The sequence below is a fragment of the Astatotilapia calliptera genome, chromosome 5, assembly GCF_900246225.1.
Source record: "Astatotilapia calliptera chromosome 5, fAstCal1.2, whole genome shotgun sequence".
NCBI classification, from domain to species: domain Eukaryota; kingdom Metazoa; phylum Chordata; class Actinopteri; order Cichliformes; family Cichlidae; genus Astatotilapia; species Astatotilapia calliptera.
In genome coordinates this window covers 28473775-28485914 of record NC_039306.1, presented here as the reverse complement: position 1 = coordinate 28485914, position 12140 = coordinate 28473775, and the positions used below count along the sequence as shown (strand labels likewise).

The 12140-nt window shown below is 42.6% G+C and overlaps 1 protein-coding gene across 3 annotated transcripts in view; it reads left to right on the top strand.

Moving 5' to 3' along the window:
- The window catches only part of tafa4b (TAFA chemokine like family member 4b), a 37817-nt gene that overhangs the window by 2267 nt on the left and 23410 nt on the right, over positions 1 to 12140 (top strand). For 2 of the 3 annotated variants that reach the window (XM_026168677.1, XM_026168678.1), the window contains exons 2-3: positions 10014 to 10176; positions 11075 to 11235. In XM_026168677.1, coding sequence (XP_026024462.1) covers positions 10097 to 10176; positions 11075 to 11235 — 241 coding nt within the window. In that variant the 5' untranslated portion in view covers positions 10014 to 10096. The remainder of the gene's footprint in view (positions 1 to 10013; positions 10177 to 11074; positions 11236 to 12140) is intronic. The other variant, XM_026168679.1, reaches the window with a different exon arrangement.

Sequence of the window (12140 nt, the reverse complement as noted above, 5' to 3'; positions counted from 1 at the left end):
GGAGAGCAGGGGAGGCGAGAGAAATGAGCTGGAGAGACAGAAATGATGATGCAAGGGAAAGATGTGTATGTGCGAAAGGGAGAAACAGAAAGCCTATATGTGAAATGACGTGTGTCTGTAATAGCAGGAACTCTGCACAATGGCATCTTGTAAATCTGTGTACTTGTTTATGTGTGACGGAGGGGTAAACACTGCATATTTGAGATGATGATGATGATAATCTGTGCATGTGTGTAAAAGGTGTTGTGGGTGATATGTGAATAAGCAAGAATTAGACATGTAGGACTGATGAGGTGACAGCAGCGTGACAGATTGGAGCTCACCTCCACATGTACGCACACACACACACTGGCATAAACAGATTTCTGTGATAAGTGGATTCTTCCTGACTAAGAGGAGGAGGAGGACAAGGAGTGGTAGAAAAAAAAGACCAGAGAAGAAGACTAGAGAGGCATGTCACTGTCCATGTCACCGGGAGAGGGATAGGGGAAAGGACCCTCATTTGTAAATGACAATGTCCTGGACAGCTTTTCATTTCAGGCAGCTTCTGGGGATATTGAGTCAGAAAGCATGAATAGACGTCATGTAACAGCACTGGAAAATAATGCCGTCACTCATCGTCATGAAACCAGGCTCAGTGAAAGCAAGCTCTAAGAGGACTATTGTGTCTTCTCAAAAATATGAGATCCATGACTTTAATGGAGGAAGGAGCGACATTAGATCAATAAGTAAGAGTGTGGTATGCATCTCACTTTTGTTTCAACCACAAAACCACAAGTGGACAGAAGTCATGACCTGTGGTGAAAAAAAGAGTAAAGTTCAGCTGGTGCTTACAGGCCAGGGGGATAACATTTGATACATCATTAACTGTGAAAGGTGGCTTAGAGTAGAATGATATCCAGAGTGTATCTATCGGTTAATGAACGATACATCAATTCAATTAAATTCAATTCAGTATGTATAGTACCAAATCACAACCTCAAGGCACTTCATATTGTAAGGTAAAGACTCAACAACAATACAGAGAAAACCCGGGCAATCAAACAAATCCCTTTGAATTAGCACTTGGTGACAGTGGGAAGGAAACACTCCCTTTTAACAGAAAGAAACCTCCAGGAGCCATGCATCACACGCTTCACTGTACTTTCTAATAAAAATGACCTCAAACAAACATTTTATCAGATTATGAAAGAATTTTAAAGCATCTCATGTTTTAACGTTTTCTTTCACACAGCAATCATTTTCTCATAGTAGGCTCCAGCTGGTCCCGGCAGTAAAGATCTCTTGTTGGAGGGCCACAGTTGTTCTTTACCTTTCATCCTGTCCTTTGTCAGACAGTCAATCAGTTGAAGACAACAAGGCCTTGGCTTTTCTGTGTGGTGTCATAACACCAGCCCTCTGACTAAGTCTAGCAGGTCTTGCATAGACTGGTAGCTTACACCGCCACATGAAAACTCCTGCTGTCCAGCTCAAGAGAAATGGTGAAAGACATAGCCGTGTATTTCAAACTTCTCACTTGTCTTGAAAATAGTAATTTGACTAGGAGTTATTGGATTATTGTCCACTTTGTGTCAGGAGCTTTTAAAGAATCTGTCATGTACTACTGAGGGGTTATTTTTTTAAAACAGCTGTTTTGCTAGTATATTTTGGAGTAATTCATTTATGTTTTAATTTGAGTCACTTCCAATTGGAAGAGAGTTTCGAGAATGCCGTCATCCCTTTGCAAACACTGAAAATAACTCCACCTTACAGCCCTCAAGGTGATATTCTCTGTAGCTCCGACTCACTTTGACCATGACAAATCTCCCTAAGTGATAGTAATGATTGTAATTGAACAGGCACAGTTGCAACCCACAGTGCTCTATCTATCACCTTGGATGCAATATGCTGCTTCCACTTGTGTGTGTGTGTGCTTGGATTTTTTTTGTGTCCATCTGTGTGTGTCTCTTTGAGAGACTGCGTGTCCCTGTTCGCGGCCCCTCTGGCAGCTGGCAGATGTGCTGTTAACTGTGAGCGACAGTGTGAGTGTGTTCGTGGGATTATGAAAAGCTCCCACTGTGCTGTGCTGCCCGGGTCCACTGTAAAGCCGCTGCGAAGAAGCCGTGTGGCGACGGCAGAGCCTGGGGCGGTCATCACAGCAGCCCTCAAACAACGCAACAGCTCGTGAGGGGGAAAGAGGGTTTCACCCCTGCGGGATTGGAGCTTTAAAAGGGAGAAGTTGTGAAGAAGAGGAAGGGATAAAAAAAACAAACAAAAAAACCCCCACAGAGTTGAAAGAGAGGAAGTGAGAGAGACGGCCTAATGCGGGAGCTGAATGGGATGCTGAAACTGAATGAGTGTATAAGAATTCAACAGGGAGGAGCATGATAGTCATGAGACGGTCAGAGGAATGTGTGTCTGTGTGTAGGGAGTAATGGGAGAGAGAGAGTAAATACCCCAAATCAATTCAACTTAACCGTAATTTGCTGTAAATCATGCATGAAGTGGAATTGTGCAAGCGTGCTATCTGTTGCCCATATTCCCCTGTATTGAACAATATATTATTTTTCCATTGGATCTGGGGCCCTCTAAAAAACATAGCACCATGGGTTCATTTAAAAATGTGTTTCCTCAAATGCATTTTGTGGACTCAGAGACAACAGCTAACTCACGCACAAGGACACTAATACATTTGTGCAATCTAAAATCCTCCTAAAGGGTTTTATGTGTGGTGCGAGCTTCCACATGGAATCACAGGCACTGGTGTAATTGCATTAAAAATTTCCTTTGTTGGTAGATCTGTCCCTGATATCTGTGTATGATCCTCACATAGAATTGCTTTGTGAGAGTGTGAGGAGGTTAAAGGCCCCGCCTGTCTCAGGGGAGCACAGTGATATGGTGTCATGCCCCGAAGACTCACAGACAAATTAATTCACTTATTGACACTGCTGACACGTCTCAGTGACTTTGTAAAATGAACAATTGATCCCCCCCCCACACACACACACCTCTCATACTCTCGGCCTCTCTCTGTTTTCTCTGACTTCTTTTCCTCCTTTCATTCCTTCCACTCTGCTATTTCCACTGTCTACAACTCTTTTATCTGTAAGCTGCTTCCTTCCCCCTGCTTTCACCCTACACGCACCAACCTCTCTTTTTTAATTTGACTGGCCAATTGACAGCCATGGCACGTATGGTAATTAATATAATTACACACAAGCTGGTCATTAACAGGAGTGGGGACTGAAATAATCAAGATGTCACTTGTCTGCATATCTGAGTTTCAGTGGGGATGTGCTCAGACAGCAAGAGAGTGAGAAATAACGTGTGCGTTTGCACGAGTGTGAGGGAGAAGAAGGGGAAAGGGAATGTGCTCCTTTACCTGTGTGTGTGTTTGTGTGGGCATTTAATTAAAACAATTGTGTGAACGAATCTAGCAGCCCAGAGAGTGTTCAGAGAGTGTTTGTCCAGTGCTTTTTTCTGGGTCAAAGCAGTACGCACAACTAGAGGCCAAAAGCTCAAAGAAAATCAAAGCCAGCTCCACATCAAGGCTGTTTATTTTCCATTAATCATAATTTGGGCACAAAACAAAATGAATGGCTGCTGCTCTCAGGGGACTCTCTGTCAGGGCCGGGTCTCCTTTTGTTTGGCTCCAGGCCGCCGTTCAATACCAGCAGCCACAGAAGAAGGGTCCAGTCAGAGTTAGCAATACACTGCAGCATGCACACTCTGCTCTTGACTCTTTCATTTTCTTATTCTTTGCACAGAAAGGTGAAGGGTTCTGTCACTTTATTACTACACTAGGTCATGCTGTGTCCTTCCTGCCTCACTGTGGTTAACCAGTTTTCTTCTTCATATAAGGCTTCTTCTATGGCTTGGGGAAAACAAGAAGTATATAACATATACTTACAATGAAAGCGTAAAGAAAGAGAAGAGAAAACAGACAAGGAAATATGTCCACAAGACTAAAAAGTTGCTTTCCACATCATGCTAAAACCATGCAGACACACTGAGTGCACGATTACTAATTTGGCACTGAAAAAACCGCGACCGTGAAAAGCTACTTCCTATTTGTTTCTGTGCACGACACGATGAGTAAAATGTGAAAACCTGCTATGCAATCATTCTAGCACGAAGGCAGATCAGTTGCGGAAATGGAGAACTTACTGAGCGAGCAGAGCAGTACATAAAGATTGTGCTTCACCCCCCTAAATCACAGTCTCTACTTGTTTTTTTCTTCTTCTTTATCACAAAAGCAAGCTATGGCTAGAATAAAAGAGGAGTAACAACAAGAGAGAAGCATCAATACTGCAGATACCTAGTTTGTCTCGAGTGGAAAGGGGGGAAGAAAAGCTGCCAAAATGGGTGTGGGTGTGTACAATCATCAAAAAGTGTCTCCTATTCTTTCCTCCTTTCCATCCATCTTCCACCGCTGAGGGACACTGACTTTTAATGGCCTTTTATTGCTTTATTAGGGTGCGGCAGATTTACTGCTGGACCGTGCCTCTGTCTGTCAGCAGCTCTGAGGAGGATTTCTCTGATCTATGTTGGCTCAAGCTGGCTGTCTAGGTTTTAAATGACAAACTGAGGAAACCAGGGAGTGGGCCTTGGCCACAGACTTGTTGTATTAGTGAGCTAATGTTTATTAGCCTGTTAGTGCCTACGCTTCATCCCCTTTTGTAAAACAACTAACAGCGTACTCCCTCTCCCTGCCGCCCAATTCAGTGGAAGAGGATGCTAAAACACTTTAATGACACTTGTTAGCAATGTGGGAACATGACAGGTACATTTAGCAACCTTAGAAGTGCGTCTGCTGAGTTAATCTAACTGTACAACAGGTGTGATCTGCATAGATGGGTGTATCAGTAAAACGGCATGTTTGTGAATGGGTGACATGTGTACACCAGCTTATGAGCGGCATCCAGACTCCCAGGAGTGGCTGGTCGCCTGCTGCAGCACATGAAACGTATAGTGGGACTCTGATCATTTCTGGCTTTTATCTATGGAAGTGAAGGAGTGGAAAACAGTGAGGGAGAGGAAGTAAGATAAGTGCTGAAAAGAAGGGGATGTAGAAGTTGGCAGAGAGAGAATGAGAGCGGAGCCAAAGAACAACCTTGGAAAACACACCAAAGAATAGAGACACAAAAATAGATTCACTCTCTAGCTTGCTGCACATACCGCTCTAAATACACGTATATTTCTTGGCCGCCGGATTCTGAGACGATAGTTTGTGCAACAAGGTGGGATTTAGACTTAAGTGCAGGCCGATCAATTGAGTCATAATGGTACCTCAGTGCCAAGGCCATTCTCTGAACTCTGCAGTCGATACCAGTGCCAGGCAATGGTCCCAAACTCAGACTGTTGCTTACAACTCTGTCTCTCCTCTCTCTCCGTCTCCTCACCTGGCCATTTCAGCAAATGTGGGGTTTTCCATTTAATTGCTTGCTGATTTATTGGAGGAAGAAATACAGTGGAGGAGGTGTGATGTTGCGGGTGGATGACAGTAAACAGATTCAGTGTTGCTCTGTATCTTTCAGGTGCCTTCTGACCCCCCCACCATAAAATATTTATAAGAATCATGTGCTATGACGTAGTATTAATCCTCAGCTGCTGTGTACCTCACACAGAGACCTAGTGCAGATTTTATTATGCAGTTATGCACACTGTCATACTGATTCTACCAAAGACTATACTGAAACGCCTGTTCATAATATGTTAACAGTACAAAACAAACTAAAACAAAGTAATTTAGGATTTTAGGCATCAACTAAAAATTCTGTAGACGCTGTTGTTAATGTGAAAACAAAACATGCCTCAGTTCTGAAGATTTTCTGAAGGGTGGCCTGGATTTTATGCGTGCCCTTCATGTGTCTGACTCACATGCGTAATGTCTGACATTTTAAGATGTCTTCTTCATTATGAGTTGAAGCAGAGAGATTGTTGGGGTGTCATTAGAATTTGCAGTTGGGAGGTATTGAAAAAAAGCAGAGATGCTGATCTGCACACTGAGGAGAGAAACGAAAAGGCACAAACGCACACACACACATATACACACACACATAGACACACATGCACAGAGGCAAGAATCCTTTGGCGAGCAAGGGTGAGGAGGAACAAACAAGAAGCAGGAAGAAAGTGAGCTGGGCAAAGGAGGACAGACAAATGCAAAAGGCTGTGCCATATGAATGCATACCGCAGTGTTAATTTAAGTTTGTACATTGTGCCTCACTGTGTGTAATAAAGTGCATTTGTGTGTGGGCACACACCAGCTCTATCTGCCCAGCGACCCAGAGGAAATGGCAAGGAGCACCATGCCGTATTGGTTTTAGAGCTGAAAGCAGACAAATATATAGAAGCAGAACATTACACATCCTAACTGAATGATAATACTGTGCATATCGGCAGAAATCTGAAACGCTTCACGTAAGATTCCACTGGGCTTTGTGCTTTTGCCCGTTTCATTTTCAATATCTTTCCGCCTTAGGGAGATGCACTTTGTTTTACACTGATATGCTTTTTGTCTGCTTGGTCTTTGTCTGGGCAGAGAAAATCAGCATACTGAGATGCTGGTGTGATGCTTGTGTGGTCTACAATCTTATTGTGTTGTTTTTGTGTGTGTTCACATTTATTGGAGTTCACCCAGAGACCACGTTCATGTATCCGGTAGCTCTACTTTTCTGTTTTCTTTGAATTTTGTATTCTATTTAAATAGTTTTAAATTCCAAATAAACCACTAAAATCCAATACTGAAAACCAATCTTGCCTAAGTAAAAAGAGTCTCATGAAATTGAACATATTCCACAAAAAAAAAAAAAAGAAAAAATAATTTTTTTGTTAGATTCTGTTCAAGGTCCTTGTATTATCTATTTGCTGAAGAAACAGTACACAAAGCTCCTGCTAAATATGTAATTTGCAAGGATTATTTCTGAAAAGAATCACAAAGAAACAAAAACAAGACAAATAATATACTGTTTTTATGTAACTGATCACGAGGATCTGTCCATACATTATTTGGCTTGCAGTGATGTATGTGCAAGCTATTCATGTAGCTAATCAAATAAACATGCACATGTAATATAAATGTATATTTTATAAATATATTCTAAACCCATAAGACCCATTCAGATCTTACACAGTTAAAAAATGCATATTTATTTGTAATATTGATTGCACAGGGACAAAATGTTTATGATCTGACAGCAGTAAATATCTAGCATTTAAAATAAAGCCGCAATTGGCCCAATACAGCCAACATAACACAAACAGTCAAACCTAAACAACTATCATTGCCTCTCGCCGTGTAGTGTTGGGCAGACGAGCAGCATCTTCAGTCTTGGGGTAGTGTCAGAGGAAAGGCCTTGGGATCATAAAAAATTTAATGTGCAGTTCATAATGTGAGTCTATGCTCATTTAATTTTTATGTTAATTTCATCCTGCTTATTTTGATTGTGTTACTTTATGTGTTAGTGAAATGTGCTCAGCAGCAAGAACGCTCAGCTGTTGTTAGTTGCTGAGAATTCCTTCGTCCAAACCACCATGTTTAATGGATCGCCATCATCTTTTTGGTGGCTGGCGAGGCAAACATCAGCCTGTCAGTCAGTCGGATGGCTAAACTATCCCGTCAATAATCTGAAGCAGACTTCAACAGATACAAATCTCCTTCTTGTTTCTCATTCATTTTTAAAAGACATTATTTAATATTACAGAAAATTTCACAAAGCCTGCCTATGAACACTGGTACATACAAAGCAAGAGACACTGAAGCTATCAAATAATGGTATGGCGCCTGTTTTTTGCAGTTCTGCCGAGCCGCGACTTCCTGTGCTGCCCTGACAAATGATATAATCTGTGAGTGACAAACAGCACGGTGTCACGGTAAACCCTTCCTGCGGGAAGTGTCTTAGCCTTTTATTTCTGATGCACAGCAAACATCTTTCCTGATGAGGTCAGAGACTGTATGCGGTATAATACATGCAAGTATAATTTTGCAAGTTCACGGGTGCATGTTCGTGATTGTGCACGCGTGCGTGTAGAGCACGGGCAGATGATGCTGTTCGGATGCAGGGCACACAGGATGTATTTGTGGCAGAGGTAGGATCGTCTCATTGCATGACATTGCGTGTCAGTCCTGTGTGTGTTTTCTGCAAGGAGTGACACAACCCAGGCCTCAAGACCTTGCAGGCGCCTGGTGAGGGAGGATGTGGAAGTGATGATACAGAGGCAGCGATTATTTTAGAAAGAGTGAGGCTTGATGTTCTTAGATAAACTTGAGGATGTCGTTACACTGTTTGCTAAAGTGTGCATGTCCTTCCTGCCAAACACAACAAGCTAATGATGACCAGCTGAGCCCCACGCACACGTCATCTTGCTTTAACATAATGTCACCAGAGACTTTGGCCTTTTACTGCAGTGTGTATGTTTGCTGATTCACACACTTATTCACAAATAGATACAAATAGATCTAGATATACAGTATATATAAGGTACATTTATTACACAGTTAAAAGGCTACAATCTGTGATCTGTGTGAGACACAATAAAGGTGACAGTATTGCTGTTACTGATGGCATATTTCACTGAGTCCCAGTGGGCTGCATCTGGAGACCACACACACACACACACACACACACACACACACACACACACACACACACACACACACACACACACACACACACACACACACACACACACACACACACACACACACATTCATACATATACACATGCACAACTGTGCTCTCTTAATGAGTGTTTCAGAGAACAAAGCTGATACAAATGCATGCCATAACCCAGCCTTTAAAAAGGAATATGAAATAGTCTTGCATGCAATCGTACAATCATGCAGTGTGCCTGATCCCTCCACACAGCGCACACAACTTGGATACTGTACTAGAAAAAAAACAACAACCCAAAGACACACACATACATATACATAGACAGGAGTATAGATACTGTGATACAAATATAAATTGAAAACACACAAACAATATCTGTTTGTGTGTATCTGCCCTCTTCTCTCTAACCCATGCTGCTGCTGCCTTCAATGATAATTCAATAATAATAACTCATTCACATGATCTTTTGCTCGCTTTCACTGCCCAGCTACTTTCTCACTCTTGCCAAAGCAACCTCCTGTTTTCATGAGATTCATGCCCTTTGCTGTTTGCTTCTTTCCCACTAGGGGGCAGTGGTACTACATAGATGGCTGCAGGTGTGGAGGGAGTCCTATCTACTCGGGAAGTTTCTCAGCATGTTAGCGGACTGAGCTGCATATCAATGAGTTATGATGAATAATGAAGGTTCGAGGAGGGAGAGAACATTTTGTTATTAATGTGAATCTGTTGTCTTTCATTTAGATTGCAGAGTTTGTCCCTTTGTAAAGAGAGGTGTGTTGACACACTCTTATGGCGGGATGGTAATTTACTCAGTGTGTGGGTATGAGAGTGTGCAGACAGCAACATGCATCAGTAGCTGTCACTCAGCTGTAATTAGAAGGGCCTCTCTTGCTGTCCTTAGATAGGCTTTGAATTTACTTAGCAAACACTGTGTAAATGTGCTCTGTGTGTGTGTGTGTGTGTAGAGAGAGGGAGAGAGAAAAAGGCTGTGTTCATGGCTTGTTTGATCATCTGATTTGTTGCAAGAAAATGTTTTAGACTGCTTTTTTTTGGCATGTTTCTGTTAAACAGACCTATTTTCTACCCAGTTTAATTTTTAGTGTGTTACACGCGCACGTTTTGAGTTTTTTGATTAGTGTATTTACGCACATGACAGAGTGTGAGGGTTTGTGAGGGAGAAGGGGAGAGACGTGTGATGTCTAGAGTGGGGATCACATTCAGCCTGGGGGTAGGTGAATCTATTGTAAACAATGGATCTGACAGAATCTGGGCCTTCACATCTCCGCCCCCTGTGCGTGCGGGTGTATGCTTGTTTGTGTGTGTAGACCTTCATGCAAGGCCATCCGAGGCCACCGAGGAACTCCAGGGCAGCCTGGCCTCTCTGACTGAGCATGTCTTTGTACCTCCTTTCTCCAGAGCCTTCTTCTGTTTGAGGTGAGGAAAAGGTGGAAGCAGGAGGAAGAAGAAAAGGAGGAGGTCATTTGAGGTGGTGCGCGTGAATGCAGCCATGGCCTGTAGCCGCTGTTCATAAAGAAGCCACACAGTGGAAGCGAGACCAAAGGAGACAGATGACCAACAGGTGAGATGGTGTCCCGCATCACCTACTGGCAAGTGAAACACATCTGGTGCTGCAACTAATTACTGTTCTGTGGTTTTTGTTAACTAAGTCATTGTTTTAACAATAAAACAGAGTAATTATATGACTTGACAAGTTCCTACAATTCAAGGTAACATGGTGAGACGCTTTCATTTTTTTCCCTTAAATTAACTGATAAATAATTAATCAGTAGATTAGATAAATGAATAACTTTATTTTTTTTCCAGCAAATCCAAAGTTCACTCAGTGTAGCAGCTCAGATGTGAAAACCTGCCTAAGTTAAAAGCTTTAGATTTGGGTTGTTTACCACAAAAAAACAAACAAACAAACAAACAAGAAATTGAAACAATTCACCTTTGGCCTTTTTGGACATGTTTAACAGTATTAACCAGCTAATCAAGAAGCAACAGCAGAAAAAAAGTCCAATCATTAACATAGTGATTAGTTTCAGCCTCTTACCATGTATTACTGTTTCTGGGTTACACATGTTTCTCTGCTCTAACTCTTGTAAAGTCAGCCCTTTTGTAATTTGCAGCTCCAAGAAGAAAATTTGAAAACTTTATACTAACAGGATGCTTTTAGCACACAGGTCCCGCAGTTCCTATATCTAAGTCTTCCTGTAGTATGTAGGAAGGACATTTTTTGCAGGCCTAGTCTGTTCTCAAGCTTCTCATTGCTTCCTTTGACCTTTGACAGTTACCTCTCACATTGTTTCTGCTTCTTGGAAAAAACAATATTTTTTGTGTGCTCTGCTGTTGCCTCCTGTTTTTTTTTCTCTTCTTGTTTTGGGTACAGGTTGTGACCCCTCACGATGACCTTTTCCTCCTCTTCTCTTCCATTTGTGCCTCTTTTTGCTCCATTCCCTCTCTCTCTCTCTCAGGATGAAACTGAGGGGGAGGTCAGCTTGGCCTTGGCAGGTGGCCTTCCTTGTTGCCTTGGTGATGCTCTACGTTGACCCAGTGTCTGCTGGCAACCGTAACCATCGGGGACCGACAGGTACACCAGGTCTCGATCCAAGCTCCCCTTCCAACACCAAGAGAGGTTAATTACACTGTCACTTCAGAGGTGTAACACATGTTCCCTGAGCCTGTCGCTGACTGAGCCATCCACGTCCTGGAGGAGGGGGACGAGCGGGCACAATTTGCTCCGTTTCCCAGCATGACAGAATGTAATCTAGACAAGACCTCGTTTTAGTCTTGGATGCAAATACGTCTCTATTTGAGTGATCCAGCCTGTACAGATACAAATGGCACTTAAGCTGTCAGGGGCTGTCAACACAAATAGATCAGTGTGGGTGAGATCTGATCTATTCAGAGTGCAGACATGCAGCAATTCGGGGCCAACGCTGTGGTTCTCAAGAGGCCTGTTAGTGGTTTAGTGTTCGCAGTGCCATAAAACAGGGTGTATGCCTCACGCTGAAGAGACCCGTCGGCTCATGACTTCTAATCCTCAGGCTTATAATTGTCAATGCTCACATTAATATGCACAACTCTGCAGCCCCCGCTTAACTAGAAGAAGAAGATAGAGACCATGGCAAGCGCTGACTTAATTCAGGCCTGCGAGCTACATCTCTACTCTAGCTTTAATTTCCATAAGTCATGGAGACAAGCCACCCTAAGCAAAAAAAAAATAAAAATGACCAACACAGTCTTATTAAAATTTCATTGAGGCTGACAACGGGGACAGTTGTGCTGAGTCACAGCATCTTGTGCTACAACTTGTTGGCGGCAACCTCCCCTGTCACCTCTTCCTCGCTCTTAATTATGACAATTTCTTTAATTATCTCAGTTTCTTCACTATTGCTGCTCGCGATTTGCAAGGTGACCTTTATATGCCACAGAAAATGCTACCAGCATCCAGTCTGTTCACTGGCTGATGGCATTAGTTTCCTTTAGACAGAGAGGAGGCTGCCTGCTTATGGCAGGGACACTACTAATTGCAGGCCT